This window comes from Mus pahari, chromosome 10 (assembly GCF_900095145.1).
Source record: "Mus pahari chromosome 10, PAHARI_EIJ_v1.1, whole genome shotgun sequence".
NCBI classification, from domain to species: domain Eukaryota; kingdom Metazoa; phylum Chordata; class Mammalia; order Rodentia; family Muridae; genus Mus; species Mus pahari.
In genome coordinates, this window is record NC_034599.1 from 1,154,938 (window position 1) to 1,182,821 (window position 27,884).

The 27,884-nt window shown below is 36.3% G+C and overlaps 1 protein-coding gene across 10 annotated transcripts in view; it reads right to left on the bottom strand.

The window, feature by feature from the left end:
• Positions 1-27,884, bottom strand: part of Gria4 (glutamate ionotropic receptor AMPA type subunit 4) — a 379,870-nt gene that overhangs the window by 235,740 nt on the left and 116,246 nt on the right. For all 10 annotated transcript variants that reach the window (XM_021205901.2, XM_029543717.1, XM_029543716.1 and 7 more), the window contains exon 4: positions 11,582-11,821. In XM_021205901.2, the coding sequence (XP_021061560.1) occupies positions 11,582-11,821 (240 nt within the window). The remainder of the gene's footprint in view (positions 1-11,581; positions 11,822-27,884) is intronic.

Here is a 27,884-nt window from a genome sequence, read left to right on the forward strand (position 1 = left end):
CTCTGAATCCTCTGTAGTTCTTGCTTACTGCCTGGAAAAGCTTCTCTGTTGTGGGCTGGACAATGTTCTGTTCTACAGACAAAACAATATATTATTAGAAGTCATTTATTGTATTTCCAGATGCAAATACTTTAGACTTTTTGTGGGCTACATAGGCACCATTAAAGAAATCAGTTCCAATCTAGTACTGGAAATGTAGCCACAGACAACATCTGAAAGTTGGGTGAACCCTGTTCCAATAGGATTTTTATGAGGCATAGGTGCTTGTCAAATTTGATCTCCTAGTTGTAGTGATTTGACTCTCGTTTAGAGGTTTACTACATTTACTTTAAAAACAAAAAAACAAAAAAGCAACAACAACAACAAAAAACTTGTGAGAGCTGGCAAATTCTGGAAACTCGAGTGTGGAGTCTTAGCTGTGCTTCTGTATGATGATCTTTCCTGTCCACAGTGATTTCACACAGCTCTTCTTTTTCACAAGAGGAATATTGTTAGCAATATTTAGGTCCCATGGCATTTTCAGATCTCACTGATCTAACTCATATATGTGAGTTCCATGTTTTAACACATGCCATCATGGCTGATATATGCTAGCTGTTGTTATTGATGAATTCAGCAACTTCAACTTAAACAGATTGGTACAGAATATTAAAGAGGCAATATTTGGGGTATCTTACACTATGTCAAATTAGAAAAAAACCTTAATTATATTTATTCTACTTTGCAGACTGTCAACTTGTATTAAGTACAGGTGGATAAAGTGACTCTTGCTAACATGCGATGTTCTTAGTGCCTACTTCTAAAGTTTGTGTTGCTATAATTGTCTTCTTCTGAGGACATCTAGGCTCTGTACAATTATGTGGCACCACTGGTCATATGCTTTTGGGTTTGATGAATTCTTTGGCTACTGCAATGTATAACCCAATGACTTCATTCTGATTACTGCATATCTATGCTCTCTTGACGAAGAGGAAGTCTAAACCCACCTTCTTTCCTTGCTTTTAGACATGAAACATAGTTTTCGGTCTAAAATTATTAAGAGAACTGTTAAGATTAAAATAAAAGTTTAAGTTATTTAGTTTTGTCCTTTGCTGTTTCCACCTCCAAACAGTGCCTACCTTTTCCCATCTACAGTAATATGAAAGGAACATGTACCTATCACAGCAGGGCACAGCTTGCCCTCAATTTCTCTTCCTCACTCAATAACCATTTCAGCCATGTAAAAGTTTCTTTATGTACCATGTATAGATAGTTTTTATACAAATTAATGCATTTTTGAGGGGTGGGAGAATTTCTAATATGAATTTATTTTACGAAGAGTGTTAGACTTAAAAGTCAGGTGGATTTTTATTTTGTTATATTTGTTTTTCTATTTAATTTAAACAGCATCTTTCTTTGTACCTGAAGTTGACCTTGAATTTACTATGTAGGCAAGACTGGCCTCTAGCTCACATTTCTCCTGCCTCAGTCTCTGAATAGAGGATTACAGTGTTCAGTACCACTCTTGGAAGTTGTATATTTTATTACCAAAGTTCCCCATGTAATTGAATAGATAATGGTTAATATAATGAAAATAATTTAAAATTCAAAATATGAAGTAAGTGAAATGTTTCAAATAAAATATATTTCATGGAAAAAAGTCTAAATAGATGTTAAGACATTTCCCTGTGACTTGTGTAAAAGGAGCAGCAGTAGTGTGCGTTAGTGACAGATAATCATGTTAATTTTAGATTTTGTTTATTTTCTATTTCTGAAGTGGCCTTTCAAAATTGTGTTTAAGGTATTTTAAGAGACTTATAAAGAGAACAGTTTTTTTCAAGTGAGTCATAACTCAAATATTCCCTAAATAAAAATTGACAGAAATATTCTTGTTAGACACCAATGGAGTGAAGAAGCCACACTGGACATTCACAGAGAACACCCCTTCCTATAGCACCATATTTTCCCCTTCCTATTGCACCATATTTTTCCCTTCCTATAGCACCATATTTTTTCCCTTTCTATAGCACCATATTTTTTCCCTTCCTATAGCACCATATTTTTTCCCTTTCTATAGCACTATATTTTTAGTTAATGGCTTAATGATCCCTTACAGGGTGAAGAAGAGTACAATAACAGTTCACAGTGAACACACCAAGCATTGCTTTGGCATTGATTTTGGTGATGTGTGGCTACATCACTTGGTAAATATACCAAGTAATCTGAGTGAAATACACATCATAAAATTCTCTCATTTACCTTTCAAATTAAAATCCCTGGTTTAACAGCAATAAAAATGTGTATTTAGGTTCATGCTACAGTGTAGGATGATTGTTATGCTTTTAATCGGATCCCATTAAAAGAGAAAAAAATTCTAGAACTTTGAAAAACAGTGAGAGCACAGTTTTTTAATGAGGCAATGATTGCTTTCTTTAGATGCTAAAATCTAAATTGTTATCATGCCAAAGAGAAGACAAAATGTTCAATAGATTTGTCTTTAATTCTACTATGAAAGAAAGACTCTTTTCTCATTACAGACATCTAGGACATATCAAGAGGTGCTCAAATAAGACCTCAGTTACACCAAATACTCTGCAGCCCTAAGAAGACCTCAGTGAAGATCTTACACCATAACTAGGATGGCAGTCTTTGCTTCCGTTTCCCACTAAATCCATGCTTCACAGATTCTATTCAAGGTTCCCCATCCACAAAAATCTATGAAGCACTTCGCCTTCACGCTTGGGTCTGTCACCTGGTATACCCTCTCTACTCACTCACGTGTTTATAAAAATTTTGATTTTTTTCTGCTCCTTTTGTGTTTCTCACAGAGAGGATTAGAGTCTTTGAACATGATTTTGTTCATGGCTTTTAATAACATGCTCTCTTTGTATCTTCAGCTGACCTTTCACTAATGATTAGTGAGTGATCCATGCACTGACTAACATCTGACATTAATGAGACATGGCTGCTACAAAAGATTTGGTATTGCTCCTCAGATATTCCTTGAGAATTTTGTTTGCCATTCTGTAGATTGTTAGGATGCAGTATGCGGTTGAGCCATGTTTGATCATTGCATTAATCAAAACATTTGTGGCAGGAGCTCCAAAAGAAATTAATACTATGTCTGATAGAGATGTTGCTAAGGTGATGAACCAGAATAATTCTAGAGTCATCTACCAGTTAGAGACAAATTACCCCCCACCCCCCACCCCCCAAATAAGAGTTTTTCTGTGGCTGTAAACAAGAATCTATCAATTTTGGGCTTAAATATTAAGACTTCTTAAATGAAAATGAATAAGTTGTGTGTATGTTTGCACATACAATTAGGGAATTTTCAATTCATTACAGTTTACTTTTTAAAAATAATATAGTATTTAATAGACATAGCTGTTTTTCATACTGAACACCTTTTGTAAGACTTTGACAAGCCTTAACTTATCAGAGACCTGAGTGAACAACATGTAGTCAGGAACTGATGCAAAAGCAAGAGGAATTTTATTGTTCCAGCATGCTGTGGTCGCCCTGCACACAAAGGAGAGAGAGAATGACCACTCACAGCCTGTTCAGCGAGTTTTTATACAGTTTTCTTTTTGTTTTTTTAAATTTTTTATTAGATATTTTCTTCATTTACATTTCAAATGCTATCCCGAAAGTTGCCTATACCCTCCCCCCTGCCTTGCGCCCCTACCCACTCACTCCCACTTCTCAGCCCTGGTGTTCCCCTGGACTGGGGCATATAAAGTTTGCAAGACCAAGGGGTCTCTCTTCCCAATGATGGCTGACTAGGCTGTCTTCTGCTACATATGCAGCTAGAGACATGAGCTCTGGGGGTACTGATTAGTTCATATCGTTGTTCCACTTATAGGGTTGCAGACTCCTTCAGCTCCTTGGGTAATTTCTCTAGCTCCTCCATTGGGGACCCTGTGTTCTATCCTATAGATGGCTGAGCATCCACTTCTGTATTTGCCAGGCACTGGCCTAGCCTCATAGGAGACAGCTATATCAGAGTCCTTTCAGGAAAATCTTGCTGGCATATACAATAGTGTCTGTGTTTGGTCCCCTGGGTGGGGCAGTCTCTCGATGGCCCACTCTTTCATCTTAGCTCCAAACTTTGTCATTGCTGGTGGGATTGCAAGCTTAAACAGTTTTCAAAGCAGCAGCCATTAGGCACAATGTGATTGGCAGAACAGTGTGACTTTTAAACTGATTGGTCTTTAGGGAATGAGGTGGCAAGGACTTCCCTTGTCTGTAGGTGGCCAACACTGGGTCCACCCTGTGCAATGTGTCTATGTGGTGCTCTGGGCCTTGTCCACCTGCAGGTGGCAGATGGTTAGTCCCCTTACCCCCTGTGGTTTGAGGAATGTAATTGGCCTCTCTTCCTTCTGGAGGGGAGGGGTGCCTAAGTGCTCCATGACCTTTCTCTTCCAGGAGGGCAGGGGCCTGCTGGAATTTCCAAAGGACCTGAGGTGGCCTCTTCACTTTCATTCATAAATAAGAATATTAAAAAATTAATTGTTTGGGTATTTAACTCATGATAGGATCATTGTGCTGGTATTAGTGGTAATAACAATAAAGGAATTATATCTCTAGTAATAGTATTCCCTTTATAAGCATTTTGTGTATAATTCATACTGAATGACACAATAGGTAGTTTTATTTATTCCTTTTTTATTTAATCAGTATGGAAAACTAACTCAAAACTAGTGATATTTGTTGGTTTTTGTTTTTGTTTTTGTTTGTTTTTCAAGTTAAGGTTTCTCTGTGTAGCCCTGGCTGTCCTGGAACTCACTTCGTAGACCAGGCTGGCTTCGAACTCAGAAACCCACCTGCCTCTGCCTCCCAAGTGCTGAGATTAAAGGCGTGTGCCACCACTGCCCTGCAACTAGTGATATTTGAGCACATATTCAGGGTCAACTGTAGTAACTTGTAAAGCTTGAATTTCTAATCAGGTACTTAACATTGTGGCCTTAGATCATATTTTGCTGGCAATATCTTGGCTACAGGATTAAACATTTTTACTTGGGTATGCAAAAAACTGTGAGGGGTTTTAAGGCTTCATCTAAAGTGTGGGCCTGAAGGGGTGTAGGCGAAGGAGGGGTGAGGGAGGATAGCCCAAGTCTGGCCAGAGTTCCTCCTGTGTTCTGGGCAGGCATATGCATGAGGGCTGCCAGACTCTTTCCACTCGGCCCCGGGTGGGCATCTAAGCCACTGATCCCACTCAAAGGGGTGTGGATAAGGGGCAGCTCCCGATACCAGGGGTCCCCGGGGCAACACCCTTGGCCCTGGAGTTATGGGAGAGAGGGCAGAGGGAGAGAGGTTCCCACGAAGGTGAGAGTCCTTAGTCCAGGCCTTCACTGGAGCACAGGAAGGCCTTCCGAGGGGAGATTAGAAACAGCTAACCAGTACCCTCAGAGCTTGTGTCTCTAGCTGCATATGTAGCAGAAGATGGCCTAGTCGGCCATCATTGGGAAGAGAGGCCCCTTGGTCTTGCAAACTTTATATGCCCCAGTCCAGGGGAACGCCAGGGCCAAGAAGTGAGAGTGGGTAGGTTAGGGAGCAGGGTGGGGGGGGGTATAGGGGACATTTGGGATAGCATTTGAAATGTAAATGAAGAAAATATCTAATAAAAATTGAAAAAAAAAGAAAGAAACGGCTCATTAGAGGAAAGCCTATCCTATCGTCCAAGTGCAGCGGGCCTTGGTGAACAGAGACAGTCTATGGTTTTAAAACTTTATTGTAGAAAGGCAGGGAGAAAGGAGAGAAGGTAGGAGAGAGAGAGAGAGAGAGAGAGAGAGAGAGAGAGAGAGAGAGAGAGAGAGAGAGAAGAAAAACTAGAGTATGAGGGAGAGAGCAGCAAGAGGGAGAGAGAGTAAGAGAGGGGAGAGGAGAGCATGAGGAGAGGATGAGTAGAGAGTAAGAGAGCATGAAAGAGGAGAGAGAATAAGAGGAGTGAGCGAGGGGAGAGAGTGAGGTGGGGTCAAGCAGCCCCTCTTATGGTGGGCTGTTATCTTACTGTTGCTAGATAACTGGGAAGGAGTGTAGCCTGAAGGTCAGAAGCTTGGGACGTTGTCTAAGTGACTGCTAGCCACATACTTCTCTTGTGGGAGCTGTGGGGATGGTAACTTTGACAGGAGCCTTGAGTCCAGGAGACAGGAGGGAAAGCCTACTGTCCAATATAGGTGAATTACCACCACTGGGTCCTGGAGTTCCACACCTCAGCTGGAGACCAGCCTGTCTGTGAATAGGCCATTGCCCCACACTAAAGAATTTTTATTTCAAATCTAGCAACTTTTTTTTAAAATGCATATAAGATTTTGTTTTCTTTAGTTCTGTAGTATCATGGTGAATAATGCCTAAGGCACATTGCTAAATGAAACTTTACCTCTGACATAGGTTTGCCACTATATTTTAAGTGATCTTTAGTTAATGTTTACAATCAGAACTTCACAAGGAAAATCTTTCCCCCAGTTATTTTTTTTTTTTTTTAACTTTGGTTTTATCGAGACTGGGTTTCTCTGTATAGCCCTGACTGTCCTGGACCTCACTTTGTAGACCAGGCTGGCATTGAACTCAGAAATCCGCCTGCCTCTGCCTCCCAAGGGCTGGGATTAAAGGTGTGTGCCACCATGCCTGGCTTCCCTCAGTTCTTTAAATCCTCATTTAGAACCATGTATAACACCTTTTGTTGTTGTTGTTGTTGTTTTGTTTTGAAAGATCTCTCAGGAAATCACAAGACATTTGGAGACTCATTGCTTTAGAAGTTCATAATATATAGATCTGATAAGAAAGCCTAAGTGGCATATACCCAGAAGATCTTCCAACTGGTAATAAGGACACATGCTCCACTATGTTCATAGCAGCCTTATTTATAATAGCCAGAAGCTGGAAAGAACCCAGATGTCCCTCAATAGAGGAATGGATACAGAAACTGTGGTACATTTACACAATGGAGTACTACTCAGCCATNAAAAACAATGAATTTATGAAATTCTTGGGCAAATGGATGTATTTNGAGGATATCATCCTTAGTGAGGTAACCCAATCACAAAAGAAGTCACTAGATATGTACTCACTGATAAGCGGATATTAGCCCAGAAACTTGGAATATCCAAGACCCATTATGGAAAACAGAAGAAAATCAAGAAGGATGAACATTGGTGGATACTTCATTCCTCCTTAGAATGAGGAACATAACCCCCATGAAAAATTATAGGTACAGCGACAAAGTTTGGAGCTAAGATGAAAGGATGGACTATCCAGAGAGGACCCCATTCGGAAGTCCATCCCATCATCGGCCACCAAGCCTAGATACTAATGCTCATGCCGGCAAGATACTGCTGAAGGGACCCTGATATTGTGGCCTCTTGTGAGGCTATGCCAGTGCCTGGTAAACACCGAAATGGATGATCACAGCCAGCTACTGGATGGAGCACAGGGTCCCCAATGGAGGAACTAGAGAAAGTACCCAAGTACCTGAAGGGGGCTGCAACCCTGTAGGTGGAACAACAACAGGAACTAACCAGTACCCCCTGGGTTTGTGTTTCTAGCTGCATATGTAGCAGAAGATGACCTAATCGGCCATCAGTGGGAATAGAGGCTCCTTGGTCTTCCAAACTCCATATGACCTAGCACAAGGCAAGGCCTGGGCCAAGTAGTGGGAGTGGGTGGGTAGGGGAACAGAGGTGAGGGGAGGGGTATGGGAAACTTTCGGGATAGCATTTGAAATGTAAATAAAGAAAATAANAAAAAAAAAAAAAAGAAAGCCTAAGTGGTCTACCCTTTACAGACAAAAGTACGCTAAACCTTTATATCTATAGTCTAAATGCTCTATCTTCCAAGCCAGACATATTTGTATAACTCGATTCTGAAGTAAGTTCAGAGCTTTAGCAAATGAAAAAGTCTTCACACAAATCTAATACCTTAAAAAATAGCTCTAAAATAATTAGCATTGTAAAACTCTGGCTCTGAATTCCTGTGCATTCACTTTGCATTTACTTGTAATTTTGAATATCCAGGGGATGTGGCAACATTCAACTTTCCAGTGAAGAACTTTAAAGGCCTTAGCCAGATCTGTCTGTTGTGATTTCCTACTAAGTAACTGAATACTGACAGCCCACAAGAAATTGGCAAAGAACTGCCACCCAAGTGAGCTTTCAGTAAATAATGTTTATCTAACAACTTTTAAGACACTATAGTGGTGTGAATAAGAATGGCTCCCATGTGCTCATACAGGTATGGCCCAGTTGAAATAGTTGTGATCTTGTGGAAGGAAGTGTGTTCCTGGGGTGGGCTTGGAGGTTTCAGAAGTACATGCCAGGCCACTATTTCTCTCTCCCTTTGGCTGCCTATGAATCACTATGTAAATGTCAGCTACTTCTCCAGTGTCATATGTTCTACCATCTTCCCAGACATGATGGTTATGGACTAAGGTACTGAAAGTATTAGCAAACCTCTGATTAAATACACTCTTTTATGAGAGTTGCCTTAGCCATGATGCCTCTTCACAGCAATGTGATAGTAACTAAGAAACATGCCAACTACACTGACAGCAGGGCCATTCATAGAGATTGATATGTAACTGTTTTTGTTTCTCCATTTAGGCTACACTAAACCAACAAATGTCTGAACCAAAAGTTTACTGAAGGCACCTATTCACCAGGACTCTCTGCCCATGGACAGTTTGTTCTGCTACTCTGCTGCCCTCTTTCTGGGACCACCCTTGCTGTAGTCTTTGCTCAATACCCTTCTTTGATAGTACTTGTTAGATTATGTCACTTATTCCTGTTAACTTTTAGGATCTACCTTCAAATCACCTCAATTTTTAAAAGCTGCATTATTTTACTAATCTTATTGTTTGATAATTAAATACAAGAATACAATATGTTCTGATTATTCCCTGCTCAAATTCTTTATTGCCCTTTAATATCTGTTAACACTTCTTACCTGCTCCTATCCCTTGTCAAAGTTCATGACTTTGAGTTTGCTTTCTTACATGTTTGGTTGATGCAGGTGTATCTTTGTGATGATTTATTTGGAAGTATCCATTAGAACCTGGTGGGATCATCAGTAGCTACAGAACTCAAGGCAATGATTTAGTCACTTCCTGAATCCATCAGTAGTTAACAGTTTTTCAGTGGGAGTCAGGCTCTCTCTACCCTCTATGTCTGACTCTTGATGTATCCATTCTTGGCAGATACAGTGCAGCAGGCATCCATAGATGAGATGAGTTCAAGATTGTAAAAGTATATCCTGCCCAGAAGATGACATTTCATGGTCCTACCAGTTCTTACGTTCTTTCTTTACCTTTTTCTTAATGTAATACCTCAGTCTTAATCTGAAACAGTAGAGTGTTTCTCCACAATAGGGAAGCTCACTGATGTGGCTTAATCCTATTTATTCTCAACCCACTGTTCCCTTTTCTTACTCCAAGATGATTATTAGCATGAGGACCTGCGAGTTAAGAAGGGCAAGGAGAAATTCTGCTATGGAAAGAATAAGGCAATTTGCCCATTTCTGCCTGCTGTTCCTAGCTCAGTTATAAGACTCTCTGTCACTGTTCACACCCCCCCATCTTCCTTGGCTGCTCCACTGTCCTTATTCAAACAGGAAGGTGAAGTTATACTTAAGGTTAGCTTCCTCCCACTGGAATGGATTATCCTCAGACCTGGCAACTGGAGGAAGGTTCCTGTTTAATGTTTCAATCGAGCCATAGATGTAGTTAATGTTTATAAATAAATGTGGATTACTTATAAAACTACATTTGAAACCACAACAAGTTCATTATAATACAGATAATTGCTTGAGTGTTTTCACCAAAACGAAAACCTAACAAGAAATTTTTGTTTGGTTTATGGGTTTGGAGAAACATTTTCTTTTCCTGATTTGTCCTTCAATATGTTATCCATCCGTACTTATATCACACTTGAATAGACTCTAAAAGAGTCTTAACATTTGACTTTACTTGTCAATTACCTTAGTTTTATCATCAGTCCTCATTTTATCAATAAAAATGTGTTCAGGAGTCGAGCAGCACAGTCATGAGAGAAATCAAAATGTTAACAAGTATAGTAATTACGAACTATATATGAAGAAGACAAAGAAAAGAATGGTACCTTTATGTATGACAGACATTAACAATTCCTCGCTGGGTTGGACCAGGGTTGCTTTACAGGGAATGGCTAACTTTGACTATCTAGTCCTATCTGAAATGGGGTTGTAAAGTATCATCTGATATCGGAGTGTAACAATTAGTCACTAAAGGCTGAGAAGATTAAGAATAGGATGGCACCTATGATACATAGTGTGCATCCTGAAAGTTTTACCTTTCAGAACACTTTCCTATACCCTTTCAAAGATACTGTTTTCAATACTTTCACTTTGATATGTGTTGATACTAATACATTGATTTCCTTAATGTTAACTGCTATGTCATCCTTTTATATTATTTTTAAATGTGCATCTAATGGTTTTTATGCATTTTTAAAAGTAAAAACATATGCAGTAAAAGTCCCTAAAGTAAACATAGATACAACCATCGCCCACAAACATGCTTCTGTCCATCCCATCAGCACCTCTTGCACAGACTTTTATTTTTGAGACAGCACACATATATAAAATACCATCCACAAGCATTTGCTGGATTTCTGAAAATATGTTATATGGTAAGCAGAAAACCTTTCTACAAATATACTAACCAGAAATATAATAAATAGACCAATGAAGGCATGCCAAAACAACTCAAACATTTTTCCTTTTATGCTTTGCCAAACATCTCTCTCCCTGGAACAATTATATAGTGTTACAATATGTAAGACATAAAGTGCTCTTGGATTCTGTGATTTGGTCTTGCTAATTAATCAAGCTGAGTGAGGCAGTCACCAGAACTCTGATGTTCAGCATGATACATATGCATTCAAAATGGTTGGTCAGAAGCACAGAGAGATAACTTAGAGCTGGTGGGTGCTATCCGAGGCAGGCTGCTATCTCACAGTTATTGAGCCTTCAACTTTAAAATCTTAAATATCTTTTAGATACACAGATATATCAACACCCCACTGATATCTGCTGGAGAGTTAATGATAGAGTCATTTACTTGATATGTTTGCACTTAATTTGATAGACCAGAAATCAAAGAGTGCTCTTGGATAGCTACCACTGGTAGATAAAAAGGAACTTAGTGCTTGTTTTTCTCAATGCTCCAATTTTAACAAACTTGCAGAGCCAATTTGCTTAGAAATAAGAAGGTACTGGTTTTATTTTGTGTTACTTTGTTTTGATGCTGGAACTCAACTGTATAGCTCCAGCTAGCCTGGAACTTGTTACTTAGACCAGAGTAGCCTAGAACTCATGGAGATCTCTCTGCCTCTACCTTTCCCTTAAAAGTGCTGGGATCAAAGGAGAAAATCACCATGCCGGGCTAGAAGCATTTTAAATTAGAAATTACTTCTGGGAATTGAAATGAAAACATTTATAATATGCCCAAATTATTCTCTAGTTTAAGCAGCATTAAGGATCAAAATGTTTGTGCAAAGACACATGAATGATACAAAGGCACGGCAGACTGAAAGTTAGAGATCTCTTAATGAAGAAAATTAAGACTTACCCCTGTCTGTATCATACAGGAAGACAAAACAATTCCATTCATAGTGATCCAGGAGGCTCAGGAGTGCACCTCTCAATGAAGGTCTTAGCTGAAGCACGAATTGGCTCTCCCCTTCAGTGGGGAAGCTTGGTGTGATGAGAGAGATGTGCAGAGCACTGCAGAAGGAGGTCAAGGTATGCACTGACCTCTTGTCATAGAGTCCAAAAATGGCAAACACACCTCTAGAATACTGGGAACAGACTGCAGGAAAAAGAGACAGAGAAGCCAATCACCAACTCTTATCCCATTCTTAAACAGCATACCTTAAGTCTACAGTCTATGAAAGTTAAAAAGAAAGATTAAATTTTAGTAATATATTATAAAAAACAGAAAATGTGTGCATTTATTAGACAGTGAACTCTAAGTTCTTGAGTTTGTGCTGACAGCCAAGCTTCAATTAAAACCCTGCATTAAGAAGCCAATTCCAGTTAAAGAGAAAATGGACTAAAGAAAGTAATATACAGCCCTCTAAAACACCTCAAATCCAATGCTACAGGTTTTTAAGACTGACAGATATAAATTTTCCTCTGTATTGTTCTTGCCTGAAAACAGTAATAATATACTTTGACATTTTTAGTAGGAATCCAAGACAGTTGCCTGCTTCCTGTGCTATTTGTTTGCCTCATCTAATTTTGGACTGCAATTGATAAACAAACTACTAACTTTTTCTTTCCAACTTTCCTCTGTAGGAATTTCATGTTTCATCACAACCTTGAAATCTGCTTGAATCATGTTTGAAGATAGAATTTGTGTTTGAGAGTAAAACAAGTTTTAGGGCATATAAATAGCTGAGTGAAGCAAGAGAACAGTGTAACTATTAACTTAAAACAATTGCCCCAAACCCTGAAAAGGCCTGCCCGGAGAAAAAGGACATCCTCGTCACCATCACGTTCTTGCAAGGATAAGAAGGCACTGCCATCAAGTGAGAGACTATGTTCTCTTAAAAGGTGTTTTTGCTTACTACAGCATGGCTAGCTTATGGAACATATTTAGGTGACTGTTTTGTATCTATACTTTAAAAGGCACAGAACTACAGTCAGTGGATGACATCAATCTGCTCCTCTGTGTGTGTGTGTGTGTGTGTGTGTGTATGTGTGTGTGTGTGTGTGTGTGTGTGTGTGTGTGTGTGTNTGTGTGTGTGTGTGTGTGTGTGTGTGTGTGTGTGTGTGTTTGCCTATTGGCAGCTGCTCTGTGTTTGTGTCTTTAGACAGTAAATCAAAACTGCATTGGAAATTCTTATATTGCTAATAGTCTTTCTTCTATTTGGTTTATATAGCATAGCAAGGCAGAGTAGTTTTTAGCACTAGAATATTGCATTTTGGGGTTCTTAGTAAATATTTTTAATTGCTAAATTCATTAAGAAATTCAAGAATAATGAATAACCTACAGATATTCATACACTTTTAGTTCACTAAGAAATGAAGAATTAGAAATATTTATTTTTATCTTGTGTATATGAATATTTTCCTGCATTTGTGCATGTACTATGTGTGTGTTTGATTCTCACAAGGGCCAGAAGAGGTATTCAGATCCCCTAACTACAGCTTTTGATGCTATGTGGGTGCTGTGAGATGAACTTGTGTCCTCTGCAAGAGCAGCAGATACTCTGAACTGAGTTATCATTCTAGCCTCAGGAAGTAAAGAAATTTTTATTAAAATGTTAAAATTTCTAGAAATGTTTATTAACAATTTTTGTAAGTTTTATTTATTTTATGTATGTGAGTACACTGTAGCTATCTTTAAAGACACCAGAAAAGGGCATCAGATCTCATTACAGATAGTTGTGAGTCACCATGTGGTTGCTGGGAATTGACCTCTGGAAGAGCAGACAGTGCTCTTAATCACTGAGCCATCTCTCCAGCTTCACTAACAAATTTGTGTTGCACAATTTTTGAGATTTCAGAACATTTAATATAATTAAATAAACCTTACTAAGATCTAGAGATGTTTCTTTTATTTATGTTTTAGCTCCTAAAATTGGAAATCAGGTATAAATGGAGTGTAAAATTAGCAGAAAATAGATGATGTTAATGAACTTCATATAGCACAATGCAATATTTTTTAAAACAATAGGTTTAAAAAATGATCAAAGACTATATTTAGTTGAAAAGTACAAGATAGAATTGACGTGGAGATATAAGGGGAAAATTCAAGACCTTGAAAGTAAGCTCAAATCCTAACATTGTCACTGCTTAGCCTGACTATTTAGGACATATTATTTTGTCTCATTGGTATAAACAATAAAATCTAAAATGCAAAAATTCAACACAGTACATAAGCCTACTATTGTATGAGGATACATGAAACAAAACCCAACATATTTTAAGACATCAGGTTCTATGCATGACTATAGTTTAAATATTTTGTAATATCATTACAAAATAAGAATTCTAGAAAATGAAATACATCAGTTGATCTTAAGTCAATACACACCATGTTCAGATGTTATACAGTACATAGCATTTTAATAGCTACGATAGCAGATTGTAAAGAAATCTAGTAAGGAATATCATGTATCTATATCTCTGTACTCTGTCAGGAACTACAGTGAATTCCTGGAACACACTGGCAGTTCTCAAAGGCATCCTCTGACAGAGTGACTAGTTGTAATTCTCTTGCAACTTATATAGCTGACATTTTGAATTTCCTTGCAATTCAATTTCCATAACTTCAGTGATCTAGTAACGCATGTTACAGATCATGTGTTAACTTCATAGATATTCCTCCAACACTTTGGCTTCATTTATGTGAATGGTTCAGCCAGGGCATATTTCATTTCCAATGTGTTCTGGTTTTTATACAGATTTGAGGCTGACTTTCAGCCTTTCCTTAATTAAAGGAGTAACTCAATTCACGTTTTTTGTTTGTTTAATTTCGCTTTTGTGTTCTGGCCAGATTTTAATCCAGGTTAAGCATTTACTCTACCGCTGAACTTCATTCCCAGCCCATGGTTCAAATAACTTACATTTTACTCCAGTGAAAAAAAAATATTTATATTATGTCCTAATTTACATAATTTATGATACAAGTCATCTTATTAGTCATTAGCTTTAGAATTCAAGTCTTCAGCTTCAGCTTCCATTTTGCTACTGAACTTACATGCTAGGCCATCTTCTGCTACATATGCAGCTAGAGTCACGAGCTCTGGGGGTATTAATTAGTTCATATTGTTGTTCCACCTATAAGGTTGCAGACCCCTTCAGCTCCTTGGGTACTTTCTCTAGCTCCTCCATTGGGGGTCCTGTGTTCCATCCTATAGATGACTGTGAGCATCCACTTCTGTATTTAGCAGGCACTGCCATGGACTCACAAGACACAGCTATATCAGGGTCCTTTCAGTAAACTCTTGTGCTTTGTGAAGTATATATGTGGTGAATTTATCAATCTTTGCTCAGGGACTTTTAGAAAAATAAACAGGGTATAAATTTAACAGAACACTCATACAAAAGTTGAATAATATACTAAAATTTTCAGTGCAAACTATTTCTTGTTTTTCCCATGTAGACCCTAAAACAAGCAAAAAGCTGTTAACTGGAAGCCAAGAATAAAGGCTTTTTGCTCTGCATTCTCTTGTCATTGGCACTGCAACCTTTAGAAATCCTCTTTTATTTTTATGTTCATGTCAGCCCCTTATCCAGTGTATCATGTATGTATTCATTAAGCCTCCTCTATGGAGCTGCAATACATGTTTCTCTTTCTTTTTTACCAGTCACTTGTTCTCTGTTCCTAGCATAAGTTAATTTTAAGGGTCAGTTACCATGCTATCAACATTTTTCTCTAATTAAGCAATAGATTTATTTTATCTTATATGTATAGGCATTTCACAGTTATGTGTTTCTTGCCTGATTTTACATTCTGAGTAATGCATTTTCTGAAACAGGAAGTGAATGAATAAACCACTATATTATCAAAAAGAATATAACTTTATATGTCATATTTCAGCATTCTCCTAGACAGTTTATTATTTCATCAGTATTATATTTAAATCAAGGTAACTTTAGTACTTGCTGACTTTCTTAATACTATTATGATTAGATGTTACATGTGCCAAACATATCTCATAAATATTTAGAAACAGTTAAGTTTCTCTTCAACAGTAAGGTACAATAAAGGAAAAAGTACTGTGTATTAATATTAGAGATGTGGTATTATAATGCCCTACATGTATTTATCTTTATAAAGGGTTATATTTATCCCACAAGAAACAGAATATGTTAAATAAATCATTTATGGGGAAGAGACTAAGGATGCCTAAAGAGAAGCAAGTAAGCTAATAACAGAGACTATAGTACGTTTATAATCCTAAGAACATGAGAATGAGGGAATCTGCACATGAGCTTGATTTGATCTTGTCTAGCTGATTCTAGACTAGAATCTAGGCCTTTGTATAGGATGAACCCCTGACATCTTCTTCAATGCTATGGGTAAGACAGATCACCTCATATTAATGGCATTTACCTCTACTAAATGTCTCTATGTCAGAAAGAAGAGTTCTTAAAAAGATTTAAAATTGATTGCATTGTTTAGGCTCTTTTAACCAATACAGATGCATATTGACTGAGAATGGGGACCCCCAATGGAGGAGTTAGGGGAAGGACTAAAGGAGCTGAAGGGGTTTGCAACACCATAGGAAGAATAACAATATTAACCAAATAGACGTCCCCCCTCCCCCAAGCTCTCCCAGGGACTAAACTACCAATCAAAGAGTATACAGGAAGGGACTCATGGCTTCAGTGGCATCTGTAGCAGAGGATTGCCTTGTATGGCATCAATGGGAAGGGAGGCCCTTGGTCTTGTGGAGGCTCAATGCCTCAGTGTAGGGGAATGCTAGGCTAGTGAGTTAAGGGTGGGTGTGTGGGGGAACATCATCATAAAAGCAGGTGGGAGGGGGGATGGAATAGGGGTTTGTGGAGGGGAATCTGGGAAGGGGAATAACATTTGAAATGTGAATAAATAAAATACTTTGAGATGGGTGGGCAGCCCTATCTCTTGATTGGGGGCCCTGCCTGTCTACCGGAGATGGTCTCTACAGGTTCTATCATCCCTTCCTGCACATTTTGGCTAAAGTTCTGTCACAAAGTTAAGACAGGGACAAAAATGGAACAGAGACTGAAGGAAGGGCTATCGGGGGACCACCCACCTGGGGATCAATCCTGTCTTCAGACACCAAACCCCAGACACTGTTGCTTTTGCCAAGAGACACTTGCTGACAGGAACCTGGTATGGATGTTCTTGGAAGGTTCTGCCAATATTTGTCCAACTCAGATGTGGATGCTTAAAGCCAACCATCAGACTGAGGTCAGGGATCCCAGTGGGGAACCTGGTTGAAGGATTGGAGGAGCAACCCCATAGGAAGAACAATGTCAACCCAGTGCTCCCAGGGACTAGTTCACCAACCAAGAAGTATACAGGGAGGGATCCATGGCTCTAGATAGCAGTAGCAGAGGAGTCTTGTCTGACATCAATGGAAGGGGAGGCCTTTGGTTCTGTGGTTTGAGAACCCAGTGTAGGGCATGCTGGAGACGTGGGGTGGGAGTGGTTGGTGGATGGGGGAGCACCCTCATAGAGGCAAAAGTGAGGGGAAGAAGGCAGATGTGGGATGGGGGGTTTGAGGTGGGGTAACTGGAAAGAAGGATATCATTTGAGATGTAAAAGAATGCATTAATTAATTATAAAAATGAAAAATAATTAAAAAAAGAAAAAAATAGAAAAAGTAAATAAAATAATAAAAAATTGATGATAGCATTATGGGGTGCTGTAAATGTCCTGTCCCTTCCCTGGTATGAAGTCCTTGTTGGCAACACAGTAGATGCCTTGTGCTCATTTTTTCATTTACTCTTTAAATTGGCAGCCATAAAAATGTGTATAGAAATTCAAAAGTTTAATCTATTCTTTTACTTTGATGGTTTTGTGAACTCACTATTTGTTATCACCTTTGAAATTCTGATGCAATGAATAATTTTTGTAGCTCTTGTTGTCACCAGAATGAATTGGGATAAGTAGAAAAAAGCTAAAATTTAACAATGTTTAGAGTCTAATTTTAAATATGTATAGAAGAGAGAAGAAATTAAAAAAAGTTTATGGGGGAGGAGGATATGGCCAAGTATAATAATATACATGTTCATAAAATTGTACAAGAACATCAATAATTCTGTGTGCTAATAAGAACAGATTCAAATTTTAACATAAATTTAAAGCTAGAGGATAAATTTACAATTTCTACTATAAAGATATTTGTATGTTACTAAGGGTCACTGTGTATATGTCTACATTGATAATTATTATTATAACTATTAATGCTATTAGTATTAACAAATTGTAGGAAAAAAGCCTTAGTTACTACTTTTTTAAAAAAGGAGTTGGTTTATAAAAAATAGCTAGCATTTTAAATTATATTTTCCCTTCTTCCTGTCTAGTTCATAAGGTCCTTGTACCAAAAATATTACAAAATGGTTTTCTAACATTAAAAGGCTTAATTACTTATTCTTTTAAAAAATTCTGTATCTATAGCAACATAAGCGTGATTGGAACCTACAGCTAGAAAGAGTCGCAAAATGAAGGAATCAATAAAATCTTGAGGAATTCCCGGCAAGCTGGTTCAGAATTAACAGTGCAACACATGGCATGTCTCTCCTAGGGTCTAGGCAACAATGAGAGGGAGGTTTAGAAGACAAAGCTTTTGGGAGTCTTTGAACATGAATAACCAATATTTTCATTTCTCAACATATAGATGATGATAACTTAATTGTAGGAAACATTCATAAAGTTATGAGAAGAATATTTATCAGTTTTTCTTCCTGTGGTGGAATGAATGTATTGCCAGAGAATGAATTGTATTGAACGTATTGTAAGTGGCTTTGACTCCAGACACATTTTTCAAATAGATCAAATGCTTATTTACTGCCTGGATTATTTCCATCACTGTGAAACTTTTTGAATAAAATCCAGTCAGTATAGTATTTGCACTAAGAAGTGACTCACAGACTAGGGGACAAGACAGATATGTGATCTCATGCCCCAAGACATGATGATGACTACAGAAATAGACAAAAAAAAAAAAAAAAAAAAGGAAACATAGAAGGGAAGTGTTAGCCACACATGGGCTTGATATGTCTAAAGACAAAAAACCCAACAAGTGGGATAGTATCTCAGACAAAGAAAATTAATACAATGGCAAACTAGAGACAATGTAATTGGCATAGAGTGTAGAGATTGTTTTTCTGGGAGTTAGATAGAATTCAGTGGATTGTTCGTAGGGTGAATGAATAAGGTGGACAACAAGAGAAATGGTCACACCATGATTATTTTGAGTGAACAAATGGACAGCAGTTACACGACCTTGGGTGATAGATAGCTTTTTTTTTTCTTAACATTATAGGAGAAGTATAGTTTTATAAAGAAAACCATGGGTTCTCTTGTGGATATGTGGAGATTAAAGTGTCAAGTTTCAAGCAGGTGACTGCACATAAGAATGTGAAGCAAGGAAGAGTAACAAATGAGAAAGAGCAGATTTAATGTTCAGTGTTGGGAGGAAATGATTATGAAGGATAGTATGAGATTCACAAAGAATGTTCAAAGATACTCATTATTGACACTAGGATTTGGGGAAGAAATCATTTAAAAATGAAAGCAGAACATGAAACTTGGAAGACATTAAAGGAGGGAATTTCAGAGAGTAGAAGGTCATCAGTTTAAATGCTATAAATAAACTTTCTGCAGATTCACATCTGAGGGTATCCCTTTAGAGGTCCATGAGTTGTTTTTGCAACTTTACAAAGTTATTGTTGCTGTTACATTTTTGTTTTTGTTTTTGTTTGTTTGTTTGTTTTACTGATTCCATTACTTGAATTTTATTCTCTTATTTATCACCATAAAAGGATAATTAACCAGTCACCCTCCCCCAAGCCCTTGCTTGTAGCCTAAAGCAACCACTAATATGTCTACGTTTTTGAAAAGACCACAAGCATATGCTGGGTAATCCAGGTGACTGGCTTGAAATAGTAATATTATGTGGGAGATCAGTGCCTATATTACATTTCCACTGACATCACATTTAAAGCTGTTCAATAGGTTCTAGAAGTATTACTCAAACATTTGCCCATGAAAGGGTGAATTACATCTTGGTTTGAAAATGGAGATATGATATGGGCATCTGGTATACAAACATATACATGCACACACCCATATCTATTCAGTTTGCAAATATACAAGCCTCATGTAAACCTTTCATGTACAGAATAAAAAGAACCAATAAAATGAAAGAATCATAAATGAATATGGAGAGCTGATAAGCTTTGAAAGCAGGAAACAGTAGTCATGTAGAAACTAAGACTTTCTGCCAGGCACAGCATTAGGAACTTGAGCAAACAGAATACATGTGAGAGGTTGGTATACCTGAGTTTAATATTACTCTCTTCCTTTGAATCCCCCATACACTGTCCTGGTCCCTTCTAATTCCACAGCACTGGCCTTCAGTTTTCATTGCTTTTATGTCCTTATCTATTCAGTTTTTAACACAAAAACAGCATGCCATCATATACTCTTATTCTTTAAATAACTTCATTTTTTTCTTTTAACCCTACTCAAGGTTCTGAAAGTTAATAAACAGCAATTTGTTCTTTTCTTCCCTCTGAAAGTCATATTTAAATATCAGTAGTTTACTTTTTGGTTATCTATATGGGACCAAATCCCCAGGTCAGTGGGTGGGCACATAGAATTCTTCACCTCCTAGGCCAATTCTCTCCTTTACTCCATTCCATTAAAAAGCTGCCAAAACATTCTCAGTTCTTAGATTTGTTTTCTCTTTCATCATGAAGATCATGCACCAACCTTCTCAGGTTTGAATTCAAATATATAAAATATATCTTTTTCCATTCTCTCTATAAAAATGTTGCCTTCTTCTAGTCCAGTTGAATAGAGCAAGCTTCCTATTCTTCCTCCTCAGTTACTGTCTGTAGAACAAAGAGTATAAGTAAGATTGCATTTCCATGCCTACTTAAAGTGCTTATACTTTTCCCTGAATTTGCAGTTGTATTGGTAAGACATGGGGGATATAGTCTTCTCTTTCTGTAATTTATTGTTTCTCATCTCAATTGGAGTGCCCTTTATTTCTCAAGGCAAAACTATTCTCTATTATTTTTATTTTTCATCTGACTTATATTCAATTTTCATTTATTTTTCTTTTATGGCATTATGATTTAATTTTAACATTTATGCTTTTCCTTCCTCCAAACCTTCTCATATACCCCTCTCCACATTGTTTCAAATTCATGGCCTTTCTTTTTTATAATTGTATTGCATGCACATTGCAATAACAGTGTATATTGTCAACTATCTAACTATATCAAGCTATATAACTATTCAACTATGCAACTGTATAATTATATAACTAAGAATATAACTGTATAATTATACAACTAACTAACTAACTAACTAACTAACTAACTATATATATATATATATATATATATATATATATATATATATATATATATATATTTCATAGATATCTACAGATCTATCCAACCACACAAAATTGTTTTTATTGTCTTCATAATTCTCCCTATACTTTGAAATTACCTATTTGCTTGTTTTAAAAATCATCTCCAGGATAATACATATTTCCCAAGAAGAGGTAATTTGATTGTTCTCTGTTTTGTTCCCTTGTCTAAGCTTGGCAATCCAAACACTCACTATTTGTTGGATGATTAAAATAAACATTTCTGGTGATGTAAATCTAGAAGAAGATGAGTAGTACAATGTGGGTTGACTGGCTCAGAGCAACAAAAGCACTTCCTTTGTCTCATGAGTTGCTTTTCTCTATTGATTTACATTTCTACAGACTCTCTGATAGTCTCTAGAGACCTCTATGCATATTTCTGATCCCCCTTTGACTGTGCATCAATTCATCATTAGTATGTAATTAAAGCTCAGTTTAGCTATTATGGCATAAAAATCTCATGAACACTTCTGACCAAAACCATTTGTAATCTTAACTGTGAATGGATTTGTTAACAATTGAAATACAAGTAATGAGACGAAAGACAGGAACAGGTTGCATCTTATTTTATGTATATAAATATATAAGATATAATTTATGTGTATTTATACATTTAAGCAGAGAAAATTTGTACTGTCACTTTCATATTCATTATTTCATTAGTTGAGTTTTGATGATGTTTTCAGTATATTGACTGGTGTGCTGCAGACTGGAGCATAGTATTAAATGTTATTACTCCTAGGAACTGAAGTTCCCCCTAACCCTTTTTGTAATCTCCTGCTCCTGGATGGCTCTGGTTATTTCTGTTCACTCTGTATTTACCTAGTAATACCAGTTAACCTTAAAAATCTTGTTACATATCTTTCTTTTCAGATTTCTATCAAAAGCGTGGATAAAACTAAGTTATATTAAAATGCTAACTGACTATTTCAGAGCTTCACAAAATCAAAATAAACCAATTTGGCAATCTTCCTCTGATTCTCCCCTCCCTTTTTGATGTTCAAATGCAAGTTCTTCATGATCATATTTGAAAAAGGCTCAATCAGATGGTAGGAAAGCATGCTGGGCCAAAATTCATTAATTTATACCCTTAAGACATTGTCATGGGTTATTAATATGTGAGTACTTTTTTTTTTTTTTTTAGATTCTAAGTGGTGAGTTTGTTACAGTACAGAAAGTTACTGAGTTAATCATCATCAACAACAATCTGAAATGCAAATTGCAGAAAAATATTTCGCTTTAATTATATCACAATTATAGACTCCCAGTCTCTCAGATGTCTTCCCGGAAGGTGCTGTGGACAGCGCCATTAGAGCAGCGATGCAATCATAAGCCTGCACTGGAATGACCTTGCTTATTTTCCCTTCCAGTTTTATGAAATCTCAGCCGGAAAGCACATTTTACTTTTAAATTAAACTAATTGAGAGCTCAGTAAAAATGTACAGGCTTGGTTGAACATTTCTTTCCAGAGTCAGGCCATTATAATGGAGACATTTTGCTTCTAAGGCCCTTAAAGGAAAGAGCAGAAGCCTCTTTGTGGCATGCAGGATGGGCAGCAATAAAGATGCAGGGTAAAGATAGCTTTCTTGGCAGTAATTTGGAGGCCATAAAGATTCTATTCTTTTATCCTAATAATATATAAATGCCGACAAGGAGGCCTTGTCATCAAAGAATATTAGAGGAGATGAACGAACCCGGTTCTATCATGTATCTAAATCAAACAGCTGTGCTTGCTTCATATTAGTTTCTAGTCACAGCTAAATAAAGTTTCATATAGAAAACTAAGGCACCTAGTGATTTGTTAATCATCACTCAAGGTTTTAGAATGTGTTTTAACCTTCTAGTGACTTCTTCATGGAAGCTTTTAATTATCACTATATTTTATACTGTGTGAATCAATTCCATAATTACAGCAAGATTTTTTTGTCTTAGCAAAAAACATTTTAGAAAGTATAAATAATGTATGAAAGCTCTTCTTCATCAGATAAGAAAGACACTAAGATGTATTTTGAAGGTCGAAGCCTTCAATTAAAAATGGAGTAATATTTGGGCAGATATTTGAGTGTGTTGTAGAAACTGTTTTCTGATGAATGCAATACTTCTGGGAACCTGTCATCTCTTGTTTTGAATGCAGCATTGCTTGGCTGTTGTCCAACGTCTGTGTGCAGCACTAGATGGAACTATGCCTGCTCTCATTATTGTTCTCTTCCTCAGTGTCCTATATAAGATCAGACCCAAAGTTGATGATCTATAAATGTAACATTCGTAACTGATGCAGTGGCACAAGGAGGTCATGTGTGAAAAGCATCTGAAATTTATAAAGATATTAGACTTAATTAATGCACTGAATGAATATGATGTTTTAAGTTAGGATTTTTAGGCAAGATAACTGGGATTCAGAGTTTACATACTCTCAATAGGATCACTTTCTCCATTATTTTAACCCAAATCTTTAGTGTCATGACCGTGAGAGAATAGTTAGCTTGGGAAGTGGGAAAATAATGATTACTGCATTCCTACTGTGTACTATGTTTTGAAATAGTCATGTTTTATTCGTTAACGTTCTTATAGGTTACTTCCATTTATTTTTAAAAGCTAATACTTGGTAAAATGATACAACTCACTTAATCTCATATATAGATAATTAAACTGAATTTAAAGTCAGTTTATTCTCATTCCTTTCCATCAGTTAAAAAGAAAATCAGAGCCTAAGAGCTTCTTTCTTGCTGGCCTGCAAAGGGGATTTCCATGGTTGCACTTTTACTGAAGTGGAAGAGATGCCCTAAGAATACGTAAACTGCAAAGACAGTAGTGAATCTTAAGGGATCATGGAAAAGCAGCTTCCTGCTAAGAAGCCACATCTCAAAGTAAACTGACTTTCAGCTGACAATTTAACAAGCATGAATGTACTCAACCGAGGCCAATGGGATTCTGCACACAGTGTCTCAAGACTCCTCATTTGTAACTGTCCCTTGGTAAATCATCCTGCATAAAGCTCTAGAAGAGAATTTCTTCCTCACTGTGACTAGACAGGGGTTTGAAAAAGGCACCTATCTTAATCCCTTCATGGATTAAAAACAAGTGTTAAAGTGTTTCTTTTTTTTTTTTTCTACAATATAATATAGAACCAGAAGCAGATTATTGAAAGGATCATCAGATGGCTGAATTAATTGGATTCTGGAATGTATTGTTTTGCCCATTTTCAAGTTCTGAGAACAATTTTCAAACATTTGAGCTGCACAGTAAGATGGAAAATACAAAACTAGACTAATGAACCACTCTGATTATATTCTTCTATTGGTTGTGTTTGTAAGCCTATATTTAGGTTCTCAGGAAACATTTCCACAGTTTACATGGTGAAAATAAATTCCAATTTATAAAGTTATACTTCTCTCTAAATACCAGGATTTTATAGATTTTAAAGATGGCAAAATAAATTGCATTTTTATTCTCTATAATGCCAGGACCTAAATTATTTTTCACATACTATTTTTAATAAGTTTTTATGACTGTGGCTATATGTGTTTGTGATGAAAATGGAAATATTGTTGTGCTTTAGAAGTTATACCTGAATGCGATTTAGTATAATTGCCATAATAATAAGCATTAAAACTTGAAATACACACTGTTCACTTTTCTGCTAAAATTGAAAAATTTCTAACAACTTTTATATTTCTTGCAATAGTCACGATTTTACAGAACCAAAGAAATTAAGCCTAATATTAGAATATGGAATTTTGAAAATAAGATACTTTTGAATATATTTCTTAGCAAATAATATGAAAATTTTAAACATTCTTTCTAAAATAAAATTCATTATGCACTGTTTGATTATATAAAGAAAACATGTGAGATGTTAAAAAGACCAACAGACATGTATATTGTAAACAACACTATAAAAGAATATTTTAACTGTTTTTTAAAGAATTTAATTATTTTTCTTAGCAATATTTTCCAGAATTTATTCAATAGAATTGTCATGCAGTTTTCTGAACAAATGGATATTTCAAATACAACTTACATATTCAACTATTTCCTTATGACCATATAGAATTAATAATTACATATTACTCTTTAGCTACTTTTCTCATTATCCATAAAAAATCTACTGACTATTAACTGCCTTTAAATGAAGCTAAAGCAATTCAGCAGCCACAGGCTCTGCATGTAATGTTGGTGGACAAAGCAAGTCAAGAAACAGATGTTTAAGGTTAGTAACAAACCCAAGAATATTTGCCTATTATCTACCATCAAATGGGATTAAATGCCAAAGGGTCTGGGGGCTCTGCATGTCTAACTTGTAAATGTTGGGCACCAATGAAAACATATGTCCACTTTAGAGTAAATCAAGATCAAATTTTATTTATAGGCAGTATATTTTTAGAATTGACTATCTGGTAGATTAGGTTTGATGATAAAATGGCCAACCATAGTCATAATGTCTAAATGATAATTTTATATCACTGCTCTTAGCACTTTTTGAGATACCTGCTGTCATTCAATGTTTCATACATGTATAAATATAGAGGCTTGTAAGACAATGGAAAAGAGAAAACCTTACTTCTGGACCATGGGATTATTTAATTAAAAACACTTTATAGAATATCTATGTTGAGTATTTTCTCTTACAAAAACTGGGTCTCAATGAAATAAAGTATGATGATGGTCTTTATACATGGTGAGGAAATGAGGACATCCTTACCTTGGAGTAAAAACATGTTCTCTAAGGAGAGCAGCAACTTAACAGTGAAATTCTGCTTATAAATCAAGTTTTAAATACATACAATATATTTCTTACAGCTGGGCTGGGTCATATAAAGTGTATTAGAAGCACTCTTATTTTACATTATATATGTTATGTGTACTGTCCTCTGCCCTACTATAAGTTATATTTTGTAAAATTGTCTTGGTTATGATATTTTAATTACTCAAATCTTTAGCCACGAGTCTTTATATGTTATATTTGTTTTTTTTTTTTCTTTTTCTACTACTGATTAAGACAAATCAGCCTCCTCACTTCTCTTATTACCTTACTGATGAAGATATAGATAGATAGATAGATAGATAGATAGATAGATAGATAGATAGATAGAGATAGAGATATAGGCTGTGGCTAATATTGCGTCTTTAGGCAGAATTTTGGTTTTGTAAATTTACTTTTTCTCTAATGTAATATGCACAGGCATCATTCAGGTTTCAGTATTTAATCTTAAAATAATTATTCAGTATTTAATCTTAAAATAATTATTTTGATTACTGTGTTGTGTTTAAGGTAGCTTGACATTAATTCATCAAATATTAATTTGCAAAATTTATTTCAGGTAAAATGGCGTATTGAGAACATAAAAATAAGTAAAATGTATATGTTAATTTGAGAAAATACAAAATGAAGAATGTGTGGGATAATGCCTTATTTCATTAGGAAGGCAAAATTAATCATTCAGCAAAATTGAGAATCTCTTTTGAGTTAATTCCTGTAATAGATACTTGCAGGCACACCAGTGAGGGAATTGATTGTATAATCTCCACAGAACAAACATTTTTTTCTTGAAATTAATATTGATAAAATAAGGAGAGTGGGCAATAAGGTGCAAACGTAAGTGAGCTGTCTATTATCTATCTATGTATCTATTATCCATCTATCTATCTTGTAATTTATCATCTATTTATTTGTGTGTGGTCTATGCATGTTTACATGCAAAAGACAAAGGAGGACACCAGGTATAAACCTTTTCTGCTCTCTGCCTCATTTCCTTGACATTGTTCTCACATATCCTGGATCTAGCCATCAGAAAGCCATAGTATATCTTATTTCTATTTTCCTACTAGCAGTTTGTGCTGGATTATAGGCACACTGGTATTTCCCAGATTCTAAATTGGTGCTCAAGATCTAAACACAGATCCTGATGTATTCACAGCAAATCTTTATAACCTTTGAGGTAACCCTAGCCCTTTGCCTGGGTTTTAACAAGGAATATGATGGATAATAGATCACAAAAATTCTTTTTATAGATAAGAAATGAAACTTGTGAGGAGATATAAAGAAGCCTAATAATTTTGAAGTGTACCCACCCATAAAGATTGATAAACAGGAGCAATAAAAGTATAAGAAAGAACCAAGCCAAGTCTTGGAAGAAGGTGTAAGACATATCTGGAACTTCACTGTAAGGAAAGGAGAGCCCACTCTTCCCTATTATGATTCACAAGAGCAACTTTGTGTTAGAATGCCAGTTGCTATATGGGAAGCTGATCAAGATTCTTGGTAGATTTCAAGGTATTTTGAAGTGTTGCACTAGTCCAAAACATGTGAATAGTTAAGTTCACAATTACAAGCACTTCAAGGATAGAGAGAAACAAGGAGAATCAAGGAATACTGTGAAAGCAGAATAAAGAAGTTTAGGTGCTTAAATGATAAATAAACTGTGTGGAAATATTTGCCTAAAAATTTGGGCTACGGCAAGTGCTGAATATTAATGTATTTGCAGTTCACTAAAATGGGAGAAACTATAGGTAGTTGACTAAGGTCAATTTTGTGGAAGTATTTGCAATTTTGTAGAAAAATTCAAGAAGGTATGTCCACTTGGCATGTGATGGTTAGACAAAATTTTCAATTTAACAAACTCTGGAATCACCTGGAAAAAGAGTCACAAACAGAGGTTTTAGGCATATCTCTGAGAGATAGTCATGATTGTTATCTGATGTGGAACTACACAGCCTCATTGTGGGTGGAAACATTTATTGACTTTGGGTTCTTGGACTGCATAA